This window comes from Syzygium oleosum, unplaced genomic scaffold, assembly GCF_021117445.2.
Source record: "Syzygium oleosum isolate NSW1041296 unplaced genomic scaffold, Sole_v2.1 Sole_v2.32, whole genome shotgun sequence".
NCBI lineage: Eukaryota > Viridiplantae > Streptophyta > Magnoliopsida > Myrtales > Myrtaceae > Syzygium > Syzygium oleosum.
The window spans coordinates 2,644,024-2,670,716 of record NW_026607516.1 but is presented as its reverse complement, the minus strand read 5'-3'; the positions used below and the strand labels follow the sequence as shown (position 1 = coordinate 2,670,716).

Sequence of the window (26,693 nt, the reverse complement as noted above, 5' to 3'; positions counted from 1 at the left end):
ATAAACGTGCAAACTCGTAAGATCTGTGTATTCTCTTCCTTTGAGTATAACTTGTATAACCTGCATATTGGAATGTTAGTACGGTAATATTTGCATAATCTCCCCCCCTTTTTGTCACCAGCAAAAGGAATAATTAATAAGCAGAATAATAAATCATCCAAATAGTCTAATAAAGGCAAATGTTAAGAATATAGAACCAGTTTGAAATAAGAATGGTTTAAAAAGAGGTTATGAAAAGCAGGTTATTTCTTTGATGGGGTTCGAACAAGTTGAAAGTTCTCCAGGATAGAAACAGCTTCCTCAATCTTGGTAGAACATTGACCCATAGCTTTCTCCATATTTGTTGAACATAGAGCAATAGCTTCCCCAATTTTTGCTTTATCTTTTTCTGCCTGAAGACGTTGAGTCTGATTGTTTTCCTCAACAATTTTATGAAGATTCTTCACGTCCTCTTTAAGTGCAGCTTATTTTTCTTTGATTTCTAGCAGAAGGGTCAGAATGGCCATATTTTCTGAAGTCTGTCCCTGAACATTTTCCAGTGCATGCTGTTCGAACTTATCCCCTGTTTCTGTTGGAATCTCCCCCTGAAAATCTGCATGTCCTGCAGTAGTATTTTCATTCAAAGTCTCTTCAGGTTTAATTGGAGATTGACTTACATCTGTCCCCTGTGGAATATCATCCTGTTGATGCAGATGTGAGTCCCCAGATGCTGGTTCGGAAACTTTTTTAGTAGGTTCTGAAATATGTTTTGGACCAACATTTTATCCTGTTTCAAGGTGTTCTGATTCATCATCTTCATCTCGGAGAAGAATTCTTCTTTTCTTCCTGTTCACCCTGAATGGACTTGAAGAGACGGTCTGCTTTCTTTCTTTTCCTATGCTTTTTATTTCTTCTTTGTCTTTGTCATCTTTCCTGCCAACGGATTTTGCTTCTGACTGCTGAGCATCCTTTCCTCTGGCTGTACTTGCTCTTTCCTTTTTATCATTGAAATGCTTAAGATTCATCTTGGTAAGCATCTTTTCTCTAATAAACATCAAAGGAATAAAGGTTTTGCACAAGTCATCAGGAATAGTTATGTTTAAAAAGATAAAGATTCTAGAGATGAGTGCACCATAAGGAAGTTGTCCCTTGTCCTTTTGGAGAGTTCTGTACATGTGGAAGATGATGATGTGTGAAAGAGAGAAAGACTTTCCATTCAGAATGGCCCAAATAAGCTTGATTTCAGACTTGGACAAGTCAGTTTTGGAAGCAGCTTTAGGCCTCAAGCAATTGATAATGATCTTATGCAAGATCACAGTTCTTCTGGTCAGATCAGAATATGAAATATGGCATTTAGAGCCTTTAGCAAAATTCTGATTCTCTGAAGCCGCTTTGGAAGCATCTTCTAGGCTCACTTCCAATGGAGTAAACTTGTAATTTTTCGCTCCAATAATCAGAGCCAGATCTTCCACTTTCAAATCATACTTTTTATCACCAACAGTGAATTGAAGCCAATTTGGTGATAGAATGGAAAGATTTGAGTAAAAATAAGCAGTCAGTTTTGCATATACATGTGCAGATTGCAGACAGAATTCATAAATGCCCAATCTTTCAAAAAGATGTTTCACAGAAATGCCAGCCTTTTCCAGATAGTCGAAATCCACACTACGATGATTCATAATTCTTCTAGCAAGTAGCAACTGATAGTATACATTGTGCTCTATATTTCTGAATAAACCGCCTTTACCTTGCACACCAGACGCAATTCCAACCTTCATCTCAAAATTATGAAAAAATCTAGCATCATCATCATGAATCGTAAATTTAGATGTACTGGTAGACTTAGGGCTTATGCGAACGGATTTCTTGTTAGAGGGAGTGGATGGTTCCCCGACTTTCTCTTTTCCCTTTCTGGATGTAGTCTCCTTTGGAGTAGAACTAACCTGATCATGATCAGTTCTGGAGGAAAATTGAGAATAACTTCGCACAAGACTGTCTTCAGTGTGAAAGCCGTTATCTTTCAGACACTGACAAAGAACCAATGTAGAAGCATTGCTGCGTTTCAACCTTTCGTATGCTTTCCACACAAGTTTGATATTACTGAAACGAAAGTCAGTTTTACCCGTGGTTTTTGGTGGAGACGATGGTTGTGGTTCTTGTGGTGTCGCTTCTGAAGTATCTTGGTGGTGGTCCGATTCTGTGTCTGATATCTCCATGAATTCTGCTGGTGCTGAACACTTTGAATCTTTGTTGAGAATACGCGAAGATCGTCTTTTGAAAGGCATTGTGATTCACAGAGACAAAAAGATTTGATCTTGGAGAAGGAGGAAAAGCAGACTCTGAGTTTCGTGATGACCAGGAGTGAAAAGGGCTTGTACTGTTAGGGTTTTATAAAAAGAAGAGGACAGTTTTTGGAAATAAAAAACCGCTTTTAGAAGTTATAAGAAGTGATCCTATTTTATAGGAGTGGTAAAAAAATATTTTAAGCACAAACAATCAATCAGATAAATTAGAATACATACCTGATTTGCTTCCAAAGGTAACATGTACGAAAATATCCTGCCAGAAATGCCAAAAATATACCCGCCAAAATTTGAATTAAAGACGTACCTTTCTTTTGAGTCTGAAATGGACATTCAGACGGAGAATATTTGAGTCTGAAAAATTCCTCTCTTACAAATACTTCAAGAAAATGGATAAGTAATGCATAGTTTATTTCTAATATACTCAAATAAAGACTTATCAAGAGGTTTTGTGAATATATTAGCTAATTGATTCTTAGAATCAATAAATTGAATATTCACATCACCATTATAAACATGGTCTCTAATAAAGTGATGCTTGATTTCAATGTGCTTAGCTCGTGAATGAAGAATTGGGTTCTTGGTTAAATTGATAGCACTTGTGTTGTCACATTTGATTACAACACTTGAATCTTCAATAGCAAAGTCTCGCAACTGTTGCTTCATCCACAAAATCTGTGCACAACAACTTCCCAAGGCCACATATTCTGCTTCTGCTGTAGAAAGTGCAACTGTGTTTTGCTTCTTTGAGTACCAAGACACCAACATATTTCCAAGTAGTTGACATGTTCCTGTAGTACTTTTCCTGTCCACTTTACATCCAGCTAAATCAGCATTAGAATAACCAGTAAGAGTAAAATCTAATTTTTTGGAATACCAAAGACCTAATGTAACACCCCCACCTCGGGGTTATTCATGTGACGTCCCGTTCATTGTTATCTTTCTTTATACACAAGCGGAAGCATAATTTCGGGACAATCACAATAAATATACACAGCGAAATTTAGATAAGCAGCATCATGAGCAAACCTTATGTTTACAACGCATGCAAACATATTAAATACAGGCCAACTAAGGATAGCAAAACTTGACCTGGGTTATCCTATACCCACTATGGCTTCTCGCTCCTCGCTTCTTCATCTCCACCCCGGTCTCGTCCGCCTGGCCATCTCACATCCCACTCGTGGCCTTGTCCCGGAGCCGGCTCGCCCGCACCGCCAAAGCATCGTTGAACCCACATAGGGATCAACCCATTCTCCGTTCGCGTAATGATACCACACCACGTACGGATGAGGCACCAAGTCCATTAGGCCCTCATCGAACATCACAAGCGTCGTGATTCGGCGGTAGGCGCAGTCTTCTCAAACATCTATCACGGTGAGCACTTCGGCTCTCATCTCCACGGGATTGCCAACGCGGGTCGGGGGAGATGCCATTCTTCGGACCTGAAAAAGGGAGATAACGGGGGATGAGTCGGAGAGACTCAGCAAGTAAACCTACTAATATCAAGCGAGAACGAGGGGATCGCCGTTAGCACAAGTCGGCCCTTACCGCACCCGCATCGATGGTGTAACGACCCGGTCCGACGAGGGCGGGGAGTGGTCGCCGGGGCCAGAGGGCTTGGACAAGGAGCGGCTCCTGGCAGGCTTCTAGGATGGCAAGGGGGGCATGTCTCTTGTCCCATATCGCTTAGGGGGGAGTCCCGGGCTAGTTTATAAGGCTTGGGTTCTCTACTCTTTGTAACGCGTTTTAAAGCCGTGAGGGTCAGTGGGCCCAAAGCGGACAATATTACACAGTGTAGACCCCGGGTCCTTACAAATGGTATCAGAGCCGACTCCCGACCGCGTGTGGGGCCACAGCGAGGACGCTGTGCTCGAAGGAGGGGAGAATGTAACGACCCGGTCCGACAAGGGCGGGGAGTGGTCGCCGGGGCCAGAGGGCCTGGACAAGGAGCGGCTCCTAGCAGGCTTCTAGGATGGCAAGGGGGGCGTGTCTCTTGTCCCACATCGCTTAGGGGGGGAGTCTTGGGCTAGTTTATAAGGCTTGGGTTCTCTACTATGTGTAACTTGTTTTAAAGCCGTGAGGGTCAGTGGGCCCAAAGCGGACAATATTACACAGTGTAGACCCCGGGTCCTTACAGATGGCAGATCAATAGTAAAGTTCATACAAGAGAACATCAAGCATGGCTATAACATGTGCACCTTGCCATTCAAGTCTCGATTCTATCTCCAAAACAAACGTCAAACACGAAACATGATTAAATCGAGAAATGAACCAACTACAGCCAACCAAACGACCGAGAAACGGTCCAAGCAAACCGTGTCACAACGTATCACAACTTCCTTTCCCGATATTAGGAAGTTTACTTAGACATCAAACCACTAGAACACGAAAGACTAGAAGAAGAAGTGGCTGGTGGCTTGGCTTGAACACGGAACAAGCTTGATTTCGGGAGAAACGGGGCCTCGGGCGAGACTCGGGTGTGATTTTCGGGCTTTCTTCTTGCTTTCTCCTTGCTTGGCCGACCGATACTAGGCACACAAAGGCCAAACCATGGGCTCTTGGGTAGAAACGAGAAGAAACATGGGCCGGTTCGGGACTTCTTGGGCGTGGGCTTCTCGGGCCAAAACGTGAGAAAAAACAAGAAATAAAAGGGAGAGGAAGATGGTGGATGGTGTTGGCGTGAGAATGGAGAGAGTGGCGTGAGAGAGCTTAAGGGTGGCCAAGCCTATTTATAGGCAAGCCAAACTTGCTCACCAAGTTGCTCTCCAACTTGCTCAAGAAGATACATGGCCATCATGACAAGGCCTCCAAAGTCTAAGCCAATAAATGTTTGTCATGATGAAGGGGGCCTCAAAGTCTTTATTCATTTATTGCATATCATCATGATGGGAGACCTCAAAGTCCAAGCTAATTAATATGGCTTGGAGAAGAAGATTTGACTTGGTCCAACCTTATCTTCTAGTTCATTCTACAATTTTCCAAACCGTGAAACCGATCTAAGTCCTCAGAAAATACTGGTTCCACCTAAAATTAACTCGGGTCAACCGGGGTGCACAAAATTGACTAATCGATGCCAAAATCGCAACCCCGCATCATACTTATTTCCTCTATTTTCCGAGGGTTTTCCCGTGGTAAAACAAGCATAATAATCCCATTCAATTCGAGGTTCGGCGCGAGAACGTCCTCAAATATCACCAAACATGACCAAGACAAGATTCAAGTTGAATGGGATAAGCTCAAGCCAACCGGCTAACTGGGCGCGTGGCCTGGTCTGACCAGGCGCATGGCCTAGCACGCTACAGGGCCACACGGGCACACGGCCGGGCACATGGCAGGACACGTGGCCGAGCGCACGGCGGGCCGCACGGGCGCCGCGCCGGGCCGCACGAGCGCCCCGCCGGGCCGAGTCGCACGAGCGGTGCGCCGGGCACTACGTCGGCTACACGGGCAACATGCCGAGCATCACATTGGGCCACACGAGCGAGGGGTCGGGTCATGGGCTTAACACATGCCGCGGCTCATGGATGGGCACAAGGCACGATTCATGGCCAAGTTTCTCGGGCACGGGACTTGGTCGGAGTCGGATCTTATGGGCACAACACTTGGCACGAAGGTCAGGCACAATGGCCGGCACACGGCCGAGCACGTATCCGGTCCGTGGCCTAGCTGATTAGCACAAGGGCCGGTCATGTCCGGACACACGGCCTGGCCGGCGCGGCTGGTACAATGGCCGATCCGCGGCCTAGCCATTAGGCTTGTGGCCTGGCACATGGCCTACCCGACTTAACGCAACAATCCGTGGCCAATTCTCTACCGGTCCACATTCGAGTATCAATGACTCATGGTCGACTCTCGGTTGTCATGTAGCCTTATAAAGTCCGGTACCCCGGGATCAACTCATGGTCGACTCTCGGTTGTCATGTTCCGACTTTACCGTCCATCCCATTACCGACCCTCAGGTCGTATCACTCACCCAATCCATTACCACTTACCTGCGGCTTCCCAGGCCTAAAAATCGGGATGTGACACCTAACATTGGATAGGTTCCAATGTATTTGATTATTCTTTTAACTGCAGAGAGATGTGATTCTTTTTGGTCAGATTGAAATCTTGCACACATACAAACACTAAACAATATGTCAGGTCTAGATGCAGTAAGATATAACAATGATCCTATCATGCTTCTATATACCTTATGATCAAACTTTTTACCATTTTCATCTTTGTCCAGTTTGGATGAATGAGACATAGAATTGTCTGTTTTCTTGCAGTTCTGCAATCCAAACTTCTTGACAATCTCCTTTGCATATTTTTCTTGACAAATGAAGGTTCCACCCTTGGTTTGTTTGACTTGTAGTCCAAGAAAGAATGTCAATTCACCCATCATACTCATCTCGAACTCATTCTGCATATTCTTAGAAAATTCTTTGCAAAGTAGTTCGTTAGAAGATCCAAAAATGATATCATCAACATAAATTTGAATCAGTAAAAAATCCTTACCTTTTCTCTTAATGAACAAGGTTGTATCAACCTTACCTTTTGTGAAGTTATTTTGCAGAAGGAAGTTACTTAACCTCTCATACCAAGCACGAGGTGCTTGTTTTAGACCATAAAGGGCCTTTTTGAGTTTATAGACATAGTCAGTCTTCCTTGGTTCTTCAAAACCAGGTGGTTGTTCCACATATACTTCTTCTTTGATATAGCCATTCAGGAAAGCACTTTTCACGTCCATCTGAAACAATTTAAAGTCATGGAAACAAGCATATGCTAATAGTAGCCTGATGGCTTCTAACCTGGCAACTGGTGCATAGGTTTCATCATAATCTATGCCTTCTTCTTGTGAATAGCCTTTTGCTATAAGTTTTGCTTTGTTTCTTGTGACTTTCCCTTTGTCATCCAGTTTGTTTCTGAATACCCATTTTGTTCCAATTACTGGATGATTTTTGGGTCTTCGCACAAGTTCCCATACTTTATTGATTCTGAATTGCTGAAGTTCCTCCTGCATAGCTTCGATTCAGCTTTCATTTGATAATGCTTCACCAACTTCTTTTGGTTCTATTTCTGATATCAACGCCAAGTTGCTGATATTTTCCTTGTGTTTAGATCTAGTCTTGATGCCATCTTCTATCTCTCCAATAATGAGGTTCTTCAGATGACTGGATTTATGCTTCCAGTTTCTGTCGAATCTCTCCTTCTGAATATCATTAGATTCTGAAGGTTCTGATTGAGTTTGGATTGAGCCTTCTTTTCCTTCTTCTACAGATTCAATGATCTGTGGAGATTCTTGTTGAGCTACAGATAACTCTTGAATATTGGAAGATGGTTCAGATTCATCTTTGTGAGTCTAAATATTTTCATCAAACCTCACATTCATTATTTCTTCCACAATCTGAGAATTCTTGTTGAAGACTCTGTATGCTTTACTTGTAGTAGAATATCCAAGTAAAAATCATTCATCTGCTTTCTCATCAAACTTACCAGAGCGGTCATTTGGATTTTTGAGTATAAAGCATTTACAACCAAATACACGAAAATATGAAATATTGGGTTTTTTACCTTTGTACAGCTCATAAGGGGGTTTTCTCAAGAATGGGTCTGAGAAAAGCTCTGTTAATGATATAACAAGCTGTAAAAACTGCATCTGCCCAAAAATGAAAAGGAATCTTGCTTTCAATCGAAAGAGTTTTTGCCATTTCTTGCAAAGAACGATTTTTCCTTTCCACAACACCATTTTGTTCTGGTGTATAAGGAGTAGAAAAATTGTGTTGAAAGCCATTCTCCTCACAGAAATCTGAAAAAACTTTGATTTTCAAATTCTCTCCCATGATCAGTTTTAATGCAAGAAATGGTATAACCCTTTTCATTCTGAACTCTTCTTGCAAATCTTGAAAAATATGAAAATGCTTCATTTTTATGAGCAAGGAAGAACACCCAAGTAAATCTTGTGAAGTCATCAACAATAACTAAACAATATTTCTTACCATCAATACTTTATGTTTTGGTTGGTCCAAATAGATCCATATGAAGAAGCTGCAAAGCACGATTAGTGGAAACATGATGTATAGACTTAAAAGAACTTCTTACTTGTTTTCCTAGAGTGCATGCATTGCATAATTCTGTTTTCTCGTACTTCAAATCTGGCAGACCTCGAACCAATTTCTTGTATGAGATTTTTGAGATTTGTTTTATATTGATATGCCCCAATCTTCTGTGCCATAGATCTTCATCATCTTTTATTGAGATCAAGCAATGAGTGGAGTTTGGATTGACATCTAGAAGATAAATATTGCCATGTCTTCTTCCTGTGAATGTTTGAGAAGAATCTTTGCTCGTTCCTGAGCATGTGTTTTCTTGAAAGTTGATTATGAAACCTGTATCACATAGTTGGCTTATGCTTATCAAGTTGTAGTTGAGTCCTTTTACCAATGACACATCATTGATTGTGAGTCCTCCAATTTCAATTGTTCCTTTGCCAACTATCTTTCCTTTGTTGTGTCCTCTAAATGAAACTTTTCCACCATTCAGGCTTTGTAGTTTAACAAATATGCTTGGATCTCCTGTCATGTGTCTAGAACATCCACTGTCTAGGTACCACTTTCTTTTTCTCTTTGTGGTAACCTGCAAAAATCGCAACAACTCAAGTTTTCTTTGGTACCCAAATTTGTTTGGGTCCTTGAGAATTAGTATAGGCTGTCTTAACAAAGTCTCTTTGAATTGGTCTCCAGACCTTAGGACATTCATTCTCAAAGTGCTGTGGATCTCCACATTTTGAGCACTTGAGTGCTCTTCGGCCAACAGGTTTGACAAAATTCCTTTTAAAATGTTTTTTATAAACTTGTCGAGGAGGTCTTTGCTTTAATCTCTCCTTGACTTTTGGAAAATCAATTAAATTGTCACTTTCCTTCACAAATCCGAGACCAGATTTGTTGTAGTAAGGAATTTGTATAGAAAGAATATGCTTCAAGGTTTCTGAACCTTTTGAAAACTTGGAAGTAATTTCTGAAAATTCCTTTTTCAAAACAACATTTTCTTTGGAAAGAAAATCTCGATTTTCCTTGACTTGATGAAATTCTTTTTGAAGGAAATCGATTTTTTCTTTTTGTGAAACATCCTGTTGCCTCAGTGATGAATTTTCCTTTTTTAAAGAAGATATTCTTTTAAGAGCGGCATTAAATTCAAAGCATAATTCATCAATATAATTTGACACTTCAATTGGCATTTCAGGATACTTTACGTCAATCTCAACTTTAGTATCAGAATCTGAATCTGAGTCTGACTTGACCATCAGACAGAAGTTTGAGATATCTTCATCATTGTCTTCACACTCTGTATCACTCCAGGTTTCTGCTTTTAAGGCTTTCTTTGCTTTCTCAAATTTGGTCTTCTTTTTCAGAAATGGACAATTTGGCTTGATATGTCCACGTTTCCTACAATGAAAGCAGATTACTTCCTTTGATTTTTCTGTTTCATCCAGAGCCTTCTTCTTCTCAAAAGGCTTCTTCCCCTTGAGATTTCTTCCTTTGATTTTCATCTTCTTGTACTTCTTTATGAAGAGAGCCAGTTCTTCATCGTCAACATCTTCATCTTCAGAATCTGCATCATCAGAATCAATATTAGACTTTAATGCAATTGACTTTTTACCTCTGGATTCATTCTTCTCATTCAGTTGTTAAGTCTCATATGATTGAAGAGTTCCGATTAGCTCATTCACTGATAGAGGCATGATCCTTTGAGTCTCTCGAAGAGATGTTTTGATATTATCCCACTGTTTTGACAGTCCTCTCAAAAGTTTGTTGACTTTCATCGCATCTGAGACTGGTTGTCCTTGATATGCAAGACCGTTTACTATGTTAGCAAATCTGTCATACATATCAGCAACTGATTCTCCAGACTTCATTTTGAAGGATTCATATTGACCAAGCAGTAGATTGATTTGAGTTTCCTTGGCTCGATCAGTTCCTTCATAAGTAGTGTAGAGAGTATCCCAGATATCCTTAGCTGATTCACAAGAAGCAATTTTTTCATATTCAATAGGTGCTAAGGCACAATAGAAAGAATAAATTACTTTGGAATCTAAAGCTTCTCTTTTTGATATCTCAGTTTGAGATAATGGAGGATCTGCTGGTATGCTTCCTTCTGTCTTTTCTTTTGAATCAGAAGGTCTTGGTTTAACTCCTCTGATGATGACATCCCATTGCATGTGATCAATTGACTTTATAAATGCCTTCATCTTATTCTTCCAGACATTATATTCCTTGTCATCGAAATATGGTGGTTTGTTGTTGCTTTGTCCTTCAATGAGACCTGTGGCACTCAAGCTAGCCATATAGATCGTTAGCTCAGAAGTAATACACTTCAATAAACGAGCAACCTGCTCTGATACCAATTGATGTAGCTAGCAATGATCACCTAGAGGGGGGGTGAATAGGTGATCTTAAACAATTTTGATCAATTTAAGTGGAAATGATTGACCACAGTTGAGTCTGAATAAAATTCAGATTCAAAATAGTTTATACAGACAGTGCTCTTGATGTGCAATATGTAAAGTAAGAGATAAGGTATAGAAAAACTGCACACAAGTTTATAGTGGTTCGGCTTATAGCAAACCTATGTCCACTCTCTCACGCTGACAGCCTACTGGCTGGATTTCACTATGTAATCAAGAGGAATTACAGATTCTGAGTGACAGCACTCTTGTGCATGATAGGACTGTCTATCTCACACAATCACTCTTACAAAGTATCCCTCAAGATCTTAGTATTTAGCTCAAGAAAGACAAGAGAAAGGATCGGAGTATGCTCAGACTTTGGACTTGTTGATTCTCGATTTCGTTCATTTTCTTCTGCTCTTCGTAGGTCTCCTTTTATACTCCTCCACCACCAAACTAGCCATTGGACAGTCTTCAGAGGATCATCTTCCAATCTTCATCTTGGACAGATTTGTATAAAATGGATTGAGTAGCCGTTGGTTAATAAAATCTGAATCCCGCTAATTCTAGTCGCTCATACAATCAGAATCTTGATTTTCATAAGTAGAGCTTTATCCGTTGTAGTGCATACTTGTTATAATATTTGATTGTCAATCAATTTGGTTAAGATTGAGTCAATCAAAACTTTCCTTTTGTGAAATCCATGCCAGATCACTAGCTGTTGTAATTCGTTCTGAATGAGTTTTGCTTCTGCGTCTGAAAAACTTCAGCGTCTGCATCTGCATAATTTCTGCGTCTGAAGAATTTCTGATTCTTGCTTTACATTCAGAACCTGAGTCAGCGTAGGTCTTCAGTAAAATCTGAGTCTTTCAAAATTAGAGTCTGAATGACTTTAATGGTAATGTCTGAATAACTTATATCTGAGTCTGAACTTTTACTTCTGAAAATTTGTAAAGTCTGATATTTCCTTCTGAACTTTCAGAATGTATTAACCTGGAATGGAATGCATGTCAGATTCACATATAAAGTTTTGTCAGCTTCAAAATTCATTAGGAGTTTTCCTCAACACTTATTTACCTTAATACTTGATCATTCTTATTCAAAATGGTTGACTAACTTCATCGCATTAGTTATACAAAAATTAAGTAAGATAGTATTTTTGAAAGAAAGAAAGAAAGAAAAACCCAAGTAGGGGAAGAAACCAGAAATAGTGATGTTACTCTAATAGCTTGTCCGAATAAGCCTGTCCGTTGTTCTGTTTTTAGTGATCAACTTTAGGGAGCCTCCATCAACGATGACGCAAGATCTTTGGAGAGAGTCGTCTCGCATCCTATAGATATTTTCTACCTACCCACCTGTGTCGATTTCATATATAGGTAATGCCTTGGCTTGTGCGAAGCTTTTGGTGGTTATTTTGAACTTCTTGAAAATTGCTACTAGGGTTTGCCATTTTCTACTTTTCAATATACACTTAGATTCTAAACATAGCCAATGAGAGATCTCTATCTCCACCCATCAATCAATTGAAAAATCTCGCGGGATCGAACTACTACATGCCACTACTGAATCTAATCAAACAGAATTCGACGCCAAGTGCAGTTAAACAAGCAAACGCCTAGTCGCCCCAACGGGTCAAATCTCAAAATGCAAATCCCAGACGTCCTAGACTCTTACCTTTGCCTTTGGCCGTTTGCTTTGTCGTCACCGCCGTCTGATGAAGAAGTGGGCCCTGTTGAGGAAAACTCCTAATGAATTTTGAAGTTGACAAAACTTTCTATGTTTATCTTGTGAATCTGACATGCATTCTATTTCAAGTTAATATATTCTGGAAGTTTAGAAGGAAATATCAGACTTTACAAGTTCTCAGAACTAAAAGTTCAAACTCAGAATGAAAAGTTCAGACTTTACCATAAAAGTCATTCAGACTCTATTTTAAGTCTTCAAAGAACTTTAGACCCTATGAGAAATAGGTTCATTAAAAGAACCCCACTAATCTTAGTTCTGAAAGAAACGTAGACGCAGAAGTTATGCAGATGCAGACGCAGAAGTTTTGCAGACGCAAAAGCAAAACTCTTTCAGAACGAAACATTACAGCTAGTGATCTGGCATGGATTTCACAGAAGGAAAGTTTTGATTGTCTCAATCTAAGGTTATAATTGATTGACAACCCAACATTATGACAAGTATGCATTACAACGGATAAAACTCTACTTATGGAAACCAAGATTCTGATTGTATGGGCGACCAGAATCAGCGGGATTTAGATTTTGTCAACCAACGGCTACTCAATCCGTTTTATACAAATCTGTCTAAGATGAAGATTAGAAGATGATCCTCTGAAGACTGTCCAACGGCTAGTTTGGAAGTGGAGGAGTATAAAAGGAGATCTACGAGGAGCAGAAGGTGCAGAACGAAATCGAGAATCAACAAGTCCAAAGTCTGAGCATACTCCGATCCTTTCTCTTGTCTTTCTTGAGCTAAACACTAAGATCTTGATGGATACTTTGTAAGAGTGATTGTGTGAGATAGAGAGTTCTATCATACACAAGAGTGATGTCACTCAGAATCTATAATTCTTCTTGATTACATAGTGAAATCCAGCCAGTAGGCTGTCAGCGTGGAAGAGTGGACGTAGGCTTGCTAGAAGCCGAACCACTATAAATTTGTGTGCAATTTTTCTATCCCTTATTTCTTGCTTTACATACTGCACATTAAGAGCACTGTCTATATAAACTATTTTGAATCTGAATTTTATTCAGACTCTACTGTGATCAATCATTTCCGCTATAAATTGATCAAAATTGTTTAAATCACCTATTCATCCCCCTCTAGGTAATTCTTGCTAGCTACATCAGGCCTATGTTGCAGTTGCAGGTCCCACCATGACTTCCAGCTCGGTTGGTTAATCTGTATAGACAGATTGTAGCGCCGGGGTTTTTCCCATGTGGGGAATATTCCGCCGCCTCTGCCTTTTGTTCTAACAACATTGGCATGCATCGAAAGATTTTTCACGCTTACTGACCTGTTCCTACAGGGTTTGTTTGCGTAAAAACTTATTTTCTATCAGATCAAAACCACTTGTGAGAGAACTTGCAGTTTGTCATATGATTTCCATCCAAAATCACCTGTTTAATGCCTTTCTTTTGCGATCATCATTGGTTTGCTCGCCATATCCTTTCATTTTAGCGGACACAGCCTTTATGTGAAAGGCAAGGGAGCTTCAAACATTGAAAGCATTTATGGCGGACGCTTCACTCAGGGCTACACCATCACTGGTACTGCTAGGTAGGAGAGGTTTATTAATGTTAACACCTAAGACGGTCGCGACAATTAACATCCATGGAAGAGAGATCCCCTTTTTTCACTAGTAGTATTTTATCTCGGGATGAGTATACTGGAAGTCTTTAAACTTGTCACGAAAGTGCAATTGAGTTCTAAGATTTTCAAAAAATGCAATTAAGTCATAAAACTTGTCAACCTGGTATAATCAAGTTCTTCCATTAACTCCGTTCAACTTGACAAATGGGATATGCTAATAAGTTTTAGGACTTGATTACACAAACTTGACAAATTTTAGGATATATTCTTATGTCGATTGCGTCATGTTTGAGTTGACCTGTTTTAAGATATACTCTTATGTCAACACGACACGAACGTGTCCCACAAACATTTATTGCCACCCCAGCCCTTAAGGCCTCAATAATCATGTTTCTCACCTCATTCCTTGCTAATCCTTGAAACTATAAGGTCGTTTCATCAAACTCAACACTACAAAGCTGTGCACATACTTCGCAGGAAAAATTACCTTATATGGTACGTGATCAATCGGTGTTGTGTTGGGAAAAAATTCTCTATGGATGATCCCGTTACTGATGATTCCCAACGAAATTCACACGTAGTCGTACATTCAAATATTTGCTTAAGGAATTAGCCTCTAGTTTTAACATCACTGTTACCATTGTCATCCATCCTAAGAAACATCAAGATTACTTCATGAAGCCTCCATGAATAGGAGATGAGATCGTAGTGATCATTGAGCTTAATTAGATCCTTAAATCAAACATAGCCATTCTAATCTCTTCGATAGGTATATAATTGGATTTACTTGGCTAAGTCAGGAAATTTTTCGCAGTCACTGAATACAGTCATAGGCACTTGGTTCACGTCCCTTTCCTTTCGTCATCAAACGTTAATATTAACAGATTCGACCTATTAATATTATGGTGTAACTGGTCATGACCAGTGATAACTGATGCAAACATGCCCACTCTTTTTTTCTCTTTTTTCTCAAAGTGCGTACAATAACTTTTGATGTATCGTGTTTCATAAAAAAGTATCGACAAATCACCTTCCAAAATGTGGATCGATATAAAAATCGATATAAAAATCAACAAAGGATGTGATTGGTCCTTTGTTGATTTTTGGACATGAACTGGGATTAATGAGAAAATTAAAGATACGATGACTGAAGCCAATCGTGGCCAACCATATAAAAGGGTATTGAAATGTAAAAATAACAGTAAGATATAATTGAATAGCTGATGTTCATTGATTGATCGACGGTCATTTAGCTCGAATTACAATTCTAATATTTATAGGTACTAGCGACGGTTAACAATAGTTATAAAGAAATCAAAAAACATTTTATGTGACTCCTAGAATTCAACAATATGTGAAATAATTGTCCGAAAAGTCATAAACCTATTATACGGCAGCTAATTCATTTCTAAAATTTTCAATTTAGCAAATTTAGTTCTAAATATTTTGACGATTTGCCAATATAGTCCTTTTGGTCAAAAATCACTAACGTGGATGCCGACCATCTTACGTGAAACGACCCGTACTGACGTGGGCGATTTTTGCAATTTTTTTAAGGATAATTTTTTTCATTTTTCATTTTTTCCTTTCCTTTCCTTTCCTCTTTCTTTTTCCTTTTGTTCTTTTTTCTATTTCCCTATGCTGGTCTCCAGGACGCCCTCGTCCGGCCCTCGCTTATGGCCGACAACCTCTGCTGACCATCATCGAGGCTCGGTGACTAGTGGAGGGAAATGGGGAAAAAAGAAAAGAGAAAAAGAAAAGAAATGAAACGGAAATAAAAAATTCAGAAAATTTAAAGAAAAATTGCAAAAATTGTCTACATTAGTGACTTCGACCAAAATTGACTAAGATGACTATATTGGCAAATCATCAGAAGGTTTATGACTAAATTTGCTAAATTAAAAAGTTTAAGACCAAGTTGATTGCCATACTCTAGGTTAGGACTTTGTGGATAATTTTCTCACACGTATTTACAAACAATTACCAAAAGACCCACTACTCATCGATTATGACCTCGTCACTTGCCCCATGTTAACGATTATGGCCTCGTCACTTGCCCCATGTCAACAGTTTCTTCCATAGCTTGCAACTCCTCTTCCTAGCGGATATAATAGCCTATGTTTCTCGGCAATTATCATTTGTGGCTTTTGAGATTTACGGATCCTCAAACTGGTGATCGTGCTAGCTTCACGATTAAATGGGTTGTTACAATTGCGGTCGATATTGTTGGCTTCGTGACTTGAATGCTTGTCATGTTCTTGATCCATCGATCTCCACTTCGATTTCGGTTCACCAGTCGACTGAACTAGGTCTCATCTACCGACACTTGTTGCTCAATACTTAGTACTTTTCCCTTGTATCACCTATCAGCAATTTTTCATTGCCTTTGTTGATTACCTATAGTTGCCGCCCAAAAGGACTTAGCAGATTTCACCTCAATCATGTCTTGCTTGGTCTTATTTAGCCCGAGTCGACGGTCAAGGACATAATTTTTTGTGTCAACAGTATGATATACGACCAACACAATTTCAGCAAGAAAGCCAAGTAGTTGGCAACAAACATAGTGATGTTTATTTGTAACTCAAGGAATTAAGAAAAAAATGAAAATTATGGGTGACGGTTGCTTGTGGGCATTGGTCAATAAGTTAGGCTAAACAGCTAGGGGAGGGGATTAAGAAAGACTAATAGTTCGATCAGTGATGGAGTCAAATACCAAACCTCGACATTTTCTTTTTCTAAAATTCGGGTTGTGCTGATACCTTATGATGTTACTTAGAAAGGAAGAGTGATGAGAAACAGGTGAAAATACGAAGCTCAAGGCCTTATGAAGACTACAATCATTGCTTCCCAGTTCCAAAAATATCGAAAATTCTTGCGTCACCATAAGAACATATGGAGATCTGTAAATTTGATCGATCTTGCCCGGGTTTCATACTTTAAGTTCACATGCTGCTGGTGCTTGCAATAAAGTGGCCGACATGAATAGCGAAAATTGGAACTTATCAAACTTTCAGAGTAAAGAGGCGGCGACTGGCGTGTCGGAAAATATGCTGCATAATCCGCCAATTTATTCCATGAGAATTGTTCATGGAAGTAAAGTGAATTTGATAGGACTGAACAGCATAAGAAGGCATTGCATTTGCTGATCTGATTCTGCAGATATCTAACCAATCCCATCTCACTGTCCAAGTACTTAATGCAAAAGGAGATCTATTCATAAGAGCAATGGTGGGTACACGCAGGAAAAACTTTCAACAAGATAGCTTAACACATGATGTAGCAAAAAATCTATGTTCATATACACAAACTGGCCAGTACTCGCCGACGACTGCCAGGCATGACCGGTGAAGTCAACTTTAATTGAAGTTCAAAGCACACATAGACAACATGTATTTGGAAGTCTAGGTTTATCGACAGGAAGCTCCGATAGATTGGAGCACCATCCAAACGTCTGACCGGAGATCAGGCCTATTTCTCCTGCTCATCTCGCAGCACCTCAAACCCAAATGAGTCAATTCCTTGGCCAGCATATAGGGCCACTCTCCAGCCAATGGATCCAAGATGGCCTCCAAAGTCCCTGCGCTAATTGCCCTTTGCACTTCCTTCGCTATTCTGAAGGCGGGCCTCCTTGTCAACAACTGCAGCAGTATAATTCCGAAAGAGTAGACATCGAACTTTGTTGTGAGCTCTTGTGTGACGAGGAACTCGGGGTCCATGTACCCGGGCGTCCCACTCAGGTCGGTTGTGTACAGGACTGTGGTGTTGTTGCTTGACCGCTCACCACTGGACAGAAATCGGCAGATGCCAAAATCGCTGAGCTTGCTCCCGAGGTGCGTGTCCAGAAGAATGTTCCCCGGTTTGACATCCCCGTGGATGATGCTGTAAGGCTTCCAAGAGTGGAGGAAGGCCAGGACGGAACACAGCTCCGTGGCAATGCGTATCCGGGCTCGCCACGACAGCTGCTCTGCTCTGTTACTGCTGTTGAGCCAGTCTTCGAGGCTTCCGTTCGGGAAATACTCATAAACAAGAGTCCAGGGCTCGGGACAAGCGCCGATGAGCGTGATGAGATTAGGATGCCTCACCCTGCTCAACACATCCACCTGGGATGCATTCAATTAAATATTTGATGATCAACTACAATATTATGCGACTGATGTACTATTATTGTGAATTCGTGATGCCATAGTGATATTATTGAGAAAAACAAATTGACATTGTGATAAACCGAGTCTTTATATTTTCTTATTATTCCTACTTTTGGTTTCAGAAAAAACATGAAAACAAGTAGAGGATGCTCAAGAATTCTTACTTCCTGTTGAAATTGTTGTGCACCTTGCAAGCTACAAAACTTCATCTTCTTTATAGCCACCGGCGTATGTCGAAGGAAACCTTTATACACGCTCCCGCAACTGCCTTCTCCGATTTTCATGGACGGGTCGAAGTTTTGTGCAGCCTCCTTGATTTCGGTCATAGAGAACTCGGAAAAGTACTTTGTGCCCGAGAAATCTCCTTGTCTTCTGCTCATTTCCTTGGTCTTTTGGCGCGCTTTGTCGTGGTCTGTCTGCAATAGCTCCGATTCCTTTCTGCTCTGGTAGGTCTCTGCGAATTGGCTATCGAGTCGCAATTTCTGCTCCTGGGCTGTGTGAGGTTCTTCCATCACTTTGTATAGCTGATCCTTCATCTTCTCAAGTTCTTCCTCCAATTTCTCAGCACATAATGGATACTTCTGCTGAAAATTTACCCATATTACTACACTCAATCAATGGGAAAAGTACAAAAAAAAGTCCTTGACTTATTGTATTGGTATCAATTCAGTCCGAAAACTTTTAATTTGATCAATATAGTACTAAACCTTTTTGCTTTGATCGGTCACCAGCCACCGGCCATAGGCGAGGGTCAGCCTCGCTGGCGAGGCTCCCATGCCAGATTTGGCGAGGCCAACCCTTGTCCAAGCCAGGGCGGCCTCGCCTTGGGGAGTGCTAAACTTTGCAATATTCCTTTGAAGGACTTTCTTCTTAGCTATGAAACAAGACAACCAAAGCTAGAGAAATGGCCTCCTGGCTAGAGAACATGAAAATGACTATCCGTTGTCATATTTTGCACATACCAGAGTGTTGGAAAGTGATGACTCGCCGGTATGATAGACTGACTGAATCAACTGTGGCCGATGGGAAAGACTCGTTGAAACCGGTTCAGGTTCCTGGAAATTGTCTGGCCTCTCCAGCATGCTCACCACATTAGGCTGCACTGAAGGAGTGCTATCTGGGCAAGGAGAAGTTGTTGGCATCACTGCACGTCGGTCCACGTTGGAAGAGAATGGTCTTCTGAAAAAGTCTTGTATTGGATTGCTCAAATTTGCCGTACCACTCTGGAGTGCGTTGGATCGTGATTGCGAGAGAATCGACCTTTCGGTTCCATGGGTTCGAGTCGTTGGCAATGGCGCACCAGTAGGAACTTCTGCAACAGCTTGAACCGTCCTAGCTTCCCTGTTTTGACAAGGAATCAAAGCCACTTTATGGTGGAGCCAAATTTGTCACATCACTCTATAAATTAGCCGTCTGTACTAAGACTCCAAGCCTATAAACGTTCCTATTTGTACTGAATTTCAATCGAAAATTTGATTTTAGCCCTATTATCCAAAGGAAGAAGATATAATGGAGAACATGAATAAAATTATGTCCCCGCCTCTTCCCAACCTAATATTCTAAGTTTCCTATGGCATTCAACTATTTCAACAAGATCTATCAGCTCATTTTTTTTCACATCGATTATTTGATGTAGAATTTGTTTTCACTATCACCCTCATATCACATTTGATAATTTCGAAGGAGACAAATTTAAAAGTAAACAAGCTGGAGGACCTTGTGTGAATGAGGTGCCCATTGCAGATAAACCGAATTTGGCAAGAGATGTGTGCTTCATTGTGAACGAAGATGGCTTTCTTGGACTTGATTTCTGTCATCTTACTGACAATTTGAAACCAAAGAAGATAGTGAATTAATTTGGTGTACATGCAGATACTACGAAACATAAACTTGCAGGCACAACACAAGAGACTTTTAGATTCCCGGGACGATATGTAACTGATTTTTATTTTATGTTTTCACTCAATAGGAAAATAAGATGATTCATATTACGTGAAATAGAGTAGTGGACTTGGGGCGAACTGAAACATCGCGTTTGAGAAGCACCGACAAGTTTCCTCAAATATCGGACATGTACAACACGTTTTAAGGATTGATAAAGATATAAGTGTATGGTTTATTGTTGTATTCTAGGATCCAAACAAACCTGTCCGTTTAGTTATGAGGAGGATAGAGTTGGATGGATAAGTCCCCGACCATATGGGCGTGGCTTTTTGTTCTTGTACGTACCTGAAATAGCGCTTGTCTGCTGCTGCACCCATTACAAGCTTTTTTATCCCATGCAAACGAATGAGCTCTACAATGCCCGTTTCAACACTTTTTGACTCTATGTACTCTTTCTCTGCCTGTACCTATAAATCAATAAAGTTACTTCATTATTATCATCGTGTCTAAATGAAGAAGTATATATAGGAAAAATTATCCAAAATGTCATAAACCTATTGTACGAAAGCAAATTCAGTCATAAATCTTTCAATTGTGTCAATTTAGTTCTAAATTTTTTTTAATGATTTGCCAATTTAGTCTTAAACTTTTTAACAATTTGCCAATTTAGTCATTTGGCTGGAAATTGCTAGCGTGGCGGTCTAGTCAACGTCAGTCGTCTTACACGGCACGACCAATGTTAACGTCGACAATTTTTTGCAATTTTTTTTTTAAAATTTTATGAATTTTTTCTGTTTTTTCCTTTCCTTTCCTTTCCTTTTCTTTTTCTTTTTCTTTTTTCTTTTTCCCTCCGTCGGCCATCGCCAAGCCTCGTCAATGGTTGGCGGAGGTCGCTGGCCTCGGGTGAAGGCCAAGGGCACCCTCGCTTGGGTTGGCGAGGGCATCCCTTGCCAAATCGAGCGAGGGCGAGGGTTAGCGCTGTGCCAGATCCGGTGAGGGCCCTCACCCTAGGCCGGTGAGGGTGACCCTCGCAGCCTAGGTGAGAACGGCCCTCTCCTAAGGCTCTCCAGCGGCCATCCACGAGGCCAGATGATGGTCGGCGGAGGAAAAAAGAAAAAGAAAAAAAAGGAAAGGAAAAAAATGAAAAAAATTGTTCAATTCAGCGATTTTCGGCCAAAATTAGCAGGAACGATTAAATTAGCAATCATTAAAAGGTTTAGGACTAAATTAGCAAATCATCAGAAGTTTAAAGACTAAATTGTCAAGTTGTTAAAAGGTTTAGGACTAAATTGGCACAATTGAAAAGTTTATAACTGAATTGGCCATTGTACAATAGGTTTAGTATTTGTGTGATTCGCTGACACTTCAAGAAGCACTGACCAGGACAATTAATCATCTAGAAGAAAAAGGAGGAGGAGGAGGTAAATTACCCCCATTTTTTCACAAACGCGCACGTAGGTATCCAAGAGTTTATGCATGTTTATCCTCTCTTTTTCTCTGTGTTCTTTCAACATTATCTCGTTCGCCGAGCTCGCGGGGATTTGGGCACCCAGGCCTCCTGCAAACCAAAGGCAAATTAACAGCACAAAAATGTTAAAAGAACGAAAATCGACAATAATAGAACAGGTAAAAGCAATAGGATATCCAATATGGTGCAACATCGCAAAACCCTCAAAAGGGAATTTTGACTAATTGCATAACGATTGTCCATCATGGAAGATCCGTGTACTATATCCATGAGAGCTTGATAAGCTCTTATTTTCACTATTAATAAAAAACTCGTACAACAAAGAAAACGATAGCCACAATCAATGGCTGGTAATATGCAAAGAAAGAGAAAAACGTTTGACTTACTCATGGGGATCGTCTGTGAAGGAACTAGAACATGAATGATACAGATCTTGACGTGGCCTCCTGATCGATGCACTGTCCAAACAAGCTTCACTTTGCCCTCTTTCACATCCTTCCCAGGCGCGACATAAATCTTGTCTTCGAACGCTGGCGTTGTCAATTCAGGTGCGACCCCGTGAAAGCACGGCATGATCGCTGGGATTCTGAACCCAGGAAGTGTGGGTATGTGATTAACCACGGCCATATCGGCACGAGTCAAGTACGACGATGACGACTCTTAACAAGAAAAGAAAGCGCACAATCTCAGGAGTGTCTCCAATGGAGGTAGCTCGCTAGTGAGAGAAGACAAGAGAGAGAGGAACAGAAAGCGATACATGGGAACTCTCTAAGAAACGGAAACTAAGTAAAGTGGGGAGTCCCTCAAACGAGGTCATGTGTTGAGGTCGCAGTTGAGGAGGGTATGGCTGGGTTATAAAGAGATCGCTTTTCCTAATGCTTACATACCATGAGACCAACGCGGACTCTCTTTTCACGGGTAATGAGTGAGCACTTTCTCGGTGGGCTCCTTCTTAGCATTGTTTGATGGCTTGCTACACCATCGCAGATTTTCGTGGTTTGATTGGGTGACCTATATCTCCAAGAGAGTAGTAACGAATTCCACTATAAATTGAGCAATATAACGGAGATTACAATCACACACGAGTACTCAAACGCTCTTAGTGTTTCCCAACTTCCAATTGTATTCAATAACTCACACAGTCTATAGCTTTAATACTAATTGTTGCGGAAGCAATCGATCAAACAGTAAAATAGACAGAACAAGAAAAATAATTCGGACGCCAGATTTATGTGGTTTGGTTGGGTGACCTACGTTCACGGGAAGAGCAGCAATGAATTTCACTGTAGATCAAGCTGATTTGTCAAGACCAACAAAAGCCGTGAATTTGCTGATTACGTTTTGTTGTAGTTAGTCTTATGAGTTTAATATAAATTTTTAGATTTGGGATTTCGGCCCACCAATCTACAACATGGCTTTGATACCATTTGTTGGGAGTGCATAACAGAAGCTTGATACATTCACTTGGAGAGACCGTCAAGAGGAAGCCTAAGTCCGAGTTGACATATCCAGTTAGATCCACATTCATTCAAAAACTTAAACCAATGAATTATGAGTCAACTAGGATATATTAACTGCTCCAGTTAGATCCACATTCATTTAAAAACTTAAACTAACGAGTTATGAGTCAATTAGAATCACATGAGATTCTAATGAGGTCTAGCATCCTCCGGATAAGCTTGCGCCTGGTTCTGCTTTTAGTGATCACAAATGCTTAGCTTTTCCAAAACTTTTTGGTGGTTATCTTGAGCACATTCGTTTACCCCGAATTGCTTCAAGTGAGGAGCTTCTTGCAAACTGCTGCTGCTAGGGTTTGCCATATTGGACTTTTCAAAGTACTCGTCGATTCTGGGTACAGCTAATGAGAGATCTCTGTGTCTCCATCCATCCATCCATCAATCAATTAATGTTGTGGGATCCATTCATTTAGGTTTTTACGAAGAAGAGAAAGCAATTATAAAATTTTCCGAAACAGACAAGTCTTAGGTAATTGACACCCGTAGATGAAACTTGATTGACGTGACAAGAGAAAGATCTTATTGTCATGTGGCGTTGGATCGTCGTCCAATGTCTGATCCCTCTTTTCTTACCAATTTCCTACTCCAGTCAAGGAAGTTGGCCTCATCTTCTTGCCTTTTTGCTTCTGCGAAACAGCTCAATTTGGAAGGGGACAAATGTCATAGCTACCAATATCACCTAAAGGGGGTAATTGGATAATTGTAAGAACTCTTGACAATTTAATGCAGAAGGTAAACAGTCAAGTTGAGTATTATCAAATTCGAGTGAAGTCAGAGTTTGAATACTAACAGTGATATGATGATATTCATCAGTGCGCAAAATTCTATTAAAAATAATGAACAAGAGTTGAGAGATAGAAGAAATTGCACACATAATTTATAAGGGTTAATGCCACGAAAAATCCCAAACTGGTACATCTGTGATAATTTTACCTCAAACTAATTTTTTGACCATAAAAAATCCCAAACTGGTACACTTATGACAAATTTACTCTCAGTTTGTTTCCGTTAAATTTTACTGTGAAATTACTTTGTTAAATTACACGCGACAGTTAACTGATGTATCAGTTTTATGTTTTACCCTTTATTTGTCACAGATATACCGGTTTGTGATTTTTGTAGTATTAATTCAATTTAACGGAAACTAACAGAGGGTAAATTTGTTACAAATGCACCAGTTTGGAGTTTTTAGTGGTCAAAATATTAGTTTGGGGCAAATTTATCACAAGTATACTAGTTTTGAGTTTTTTGTGGTCAAAAAAATAGTTTGAGATAAAATTGTCACAGGTATACGAGTTTGGAGTTTTTCGTGGTATTAACCCAATTTATAATGATTCGGCTTAGAGCAAGCCCACGTTCACTTTTCTACACTGACAACCTACTGGCTAAATTTCACTAGTCAATCAATAAGAGGTTACACAAGTGAGTGATAATTCTCTTATTTGTTACAGGTCTCACTATGTCATGCAATTACTCTTTCAATGCCTCTTAAAGGATTACAGTTCATAGCTCACAAAATACAAGTATGTAAGATTGAAGTTCTCTTAAACTTTGAAACTTTTTATTCTCAATCTCTCTTTGCTCTTTGGCACTTTGGTCTCCTTTTATACTCCTAAACTTCCTATCTATCCATTGGACAGTCTTTAGAGAATCTCCAAACAACCCGTTGGACAAAAATGTACATAGAAGATTGAGTAGCTGTTGAAAGATAAGATATAAATCTCCGTGGATTTGGTCACCTATACAAACAAATGTTGGTTTCCATAGGTAGAGTTCTTCCATTAAGGAAGGTAGCTTGCCCTTGGAGTGATTGCCAATCAATCAAGATGCCTTGTGTGAAAAAATTTCGTTGCAGAACAATTTTTAAGATTGAAGATCAATCAATGCCTTTTCTTTTGGAAATCTAAGCCATATCACTAGCTGTGACGATATAAGTAAAAGAGTTTGTGTCTAAATATATATATGGACATAAGTAAATTTCGTAATCTAATGATATTTAACTTTAGCATAGAATTTGAATCAAATGATTTAATAAGATCCGCGTATAAGCTTTGCTGATATGAACACTGTTGCTCTGATGATTTCCATGCAATAATATTGATGATATCCACAAAGTAATTGTCTTAAGCTGCCGCCGCAGTATTTAAACAATAGTAGATAAAGTTCGAGTATAATCAAGATTGATATGAACTTCTCTTCATGAGTATTTCTGAAAGAAAACACTTATGTGCATTTATCAGATTCAAGATAAACCATTGATTGTTTTGTCAACTTCAAAATATATTATGAGATTTTCTCAACAACAAAAAGGTGAGAAGGCTTATAGCTTCGGGATTAAATAAATTCTACTTTCTTATTACAAAAATTTACAGTTGGAGATATTTAAATAATAATGGATAATGATAACCCATATCTACACAGGGATATTTATATCATAAATAGTAGGGATAAATGCATCGGTAGCGAAAGTGCAGTTGGGTCCCATTTTTTTTTAAAAGTGCAATTAAGTACTAAAATTTGTCAAATTAGTGCGATCAAGTAATTCTGTTAACTTCGTCTAATTTGGCTAACGAAAAATGCCGGTGTGGCCTTTTTTTTTTATTACTTTCTTAAGACAAGTGGCGCCAACCAAGCGCCACATTAGAATAAATTAAAATTTTAAAATAAAAGTTTCAAAAAGCTTTAAAAAAAAAAGAAAAACAATTAGTGAGCATTTTCCCTTTAACTGTTCAAATTCTTCTTTATTTCCGCGGTTCATTTTCTTCTTTCAGCCGTGGCTGAAAGGAGGTGCAAGTCAAATCGTTCATCCTTTGTCGTGGAACTGATCATCTTCTTCTTTCAATCAAATTGGTGCAATCAAGGAGAATTGAAGGGTGAAGAACACTAGAAGTGCCAAAATTTGTGTACGGCGCTCACTTTAGTATCAAAAGTTTGTTTCGGATCACTTAAGTGCCAACGACGAAAAATTCTGGCCAAATAAATACGTGACTTTTTTAATTAAAATTTTAATTTACGTGGCATTTCAAGTGTATATTTCGAATTTCTCAGTCCTACGTGGCATTTTCATGTGTAAATTTCGAATTTTTAATTATTTTTTTCTGTTTTTTCCTTCTTTTCTTTTTTTCTTCTTTTTCTTCGTTTGGCCGGTGACTAGACACCGGCCACCGGCCATGGCCAGCCGCCTGGCCTCGCTTGGATGAGGCCGCCGTTGCCTGCCACGGGCGAGACCTGGCTGACCTTCGATTGGGCGAGGGCGGGCAAGCCCTTTCGAGGGTCGGCCTCGCCTCGCCTGGGCAAGGGCGAGCCTCGGCGAGGCGAGGCCGGCCCTCGCCTAGGCCACGGCGGCCTCGCCTCGCTGGGCAAGGGCGAGCCCGGGGGAGGCGAGGCCGGCCCGCGTTGGGGTCGCCTTCCCCGGGTGACGCCCGGTGAGGCCACCGTGGCCCGGGCGAGGCCGGCCACGCCTCCCGGGGCTCGCCCTTGCCCGGGAGGCGAGGCCGGCCCTCGTCCGAGCCACGGCGGCCTTGCCAGGGTCGCCTTCCCGGTGACGCTCGGCGAGGCTGCCGTGTGGCTGGGCGAGGGTCGGCCCTGTCGGGATCCGGCGAGGCCGACCTCGCCTCGCCCGGGCACGCCCTTGCCCGGGCGAGGCGA

At 40.4% G+C, this 26,693-nt stretch overlaps 1 protein-coding gene across 4 annotated transcripts; it reads right to left on the bottom strand.

Moving 5' to 3' along the window:
• Nucleotides 1-17,224: 17,224 nt before the first annotated feature.
• Nucleotides 17,225-22,397, bottom strand: LOC115686961 (U-box domain-containing protein 33-like). 4 transcript variants are annotated; one of them, XM_056304391.1, is made up of 8 exons: nt 21,915-22,396; nt 21,491-21,618; nt 20,406-20,527; nt 19,893-19,997; nt 19,396-19,517; nt 19,139-19,293; nt 18,341-18,760; nt 17,225-18,131 (listed from the first exon to the last, which is right to left on the bottom strand). In XM_056304391.1, the coding sequence occupies exons 1-8, from the start codon at nt 22,153-22,155 to the stop codon at nt 17,439-17,441; spliced, it is 1,986 nt and encodes a 661-aa protein (XP_056160366.1). In that variant the 5' UTR covers nt 22,156-22,396; the 3' UTR covers nt 17,225-17,438. The 4 variants fall into 4 exon arrangements, with proteins under 4 accessions (XP_056160366.1, XP_056160364.1, XP_056160365.1 ...); XM_056304389.1 differs by having other exon boundaries at nt 19,139-19,517; nt 21,915-22,395; XM_056304390.1 differs by having other exon boundaries at nt 18,341-18,757; nt 19,139-19,517; nt 21,915-22,395.
• Nucleotides 22,398-26,693: the final 4,296 nt, after the last annotated feature.

Bases quoted from the DNA above. Each gene is read 5' to 3' on its own strand.
- LOC115686961 (XM_056304389.1), bottom strand. From the start codon at position 22,155: ATGGCCGTGGTTAATCACATACCCACACTTCCTGGGTTCAGAATCCCA. The intron at 19,998-20,405 runs GTACGTACAAGA...TCAAATTGTCAG, and splicing joins GCAGACAAGCGCTATTTCAG to TAAGATGACAGAAATCAAGT. The intron at 18,132-18,340 runs GTAAGAATTCTT...AATGCATCCCAG, and splicing joins CACAACAATTTCAACAGGAA to GTGGATGTGTTGAGCAGGGT.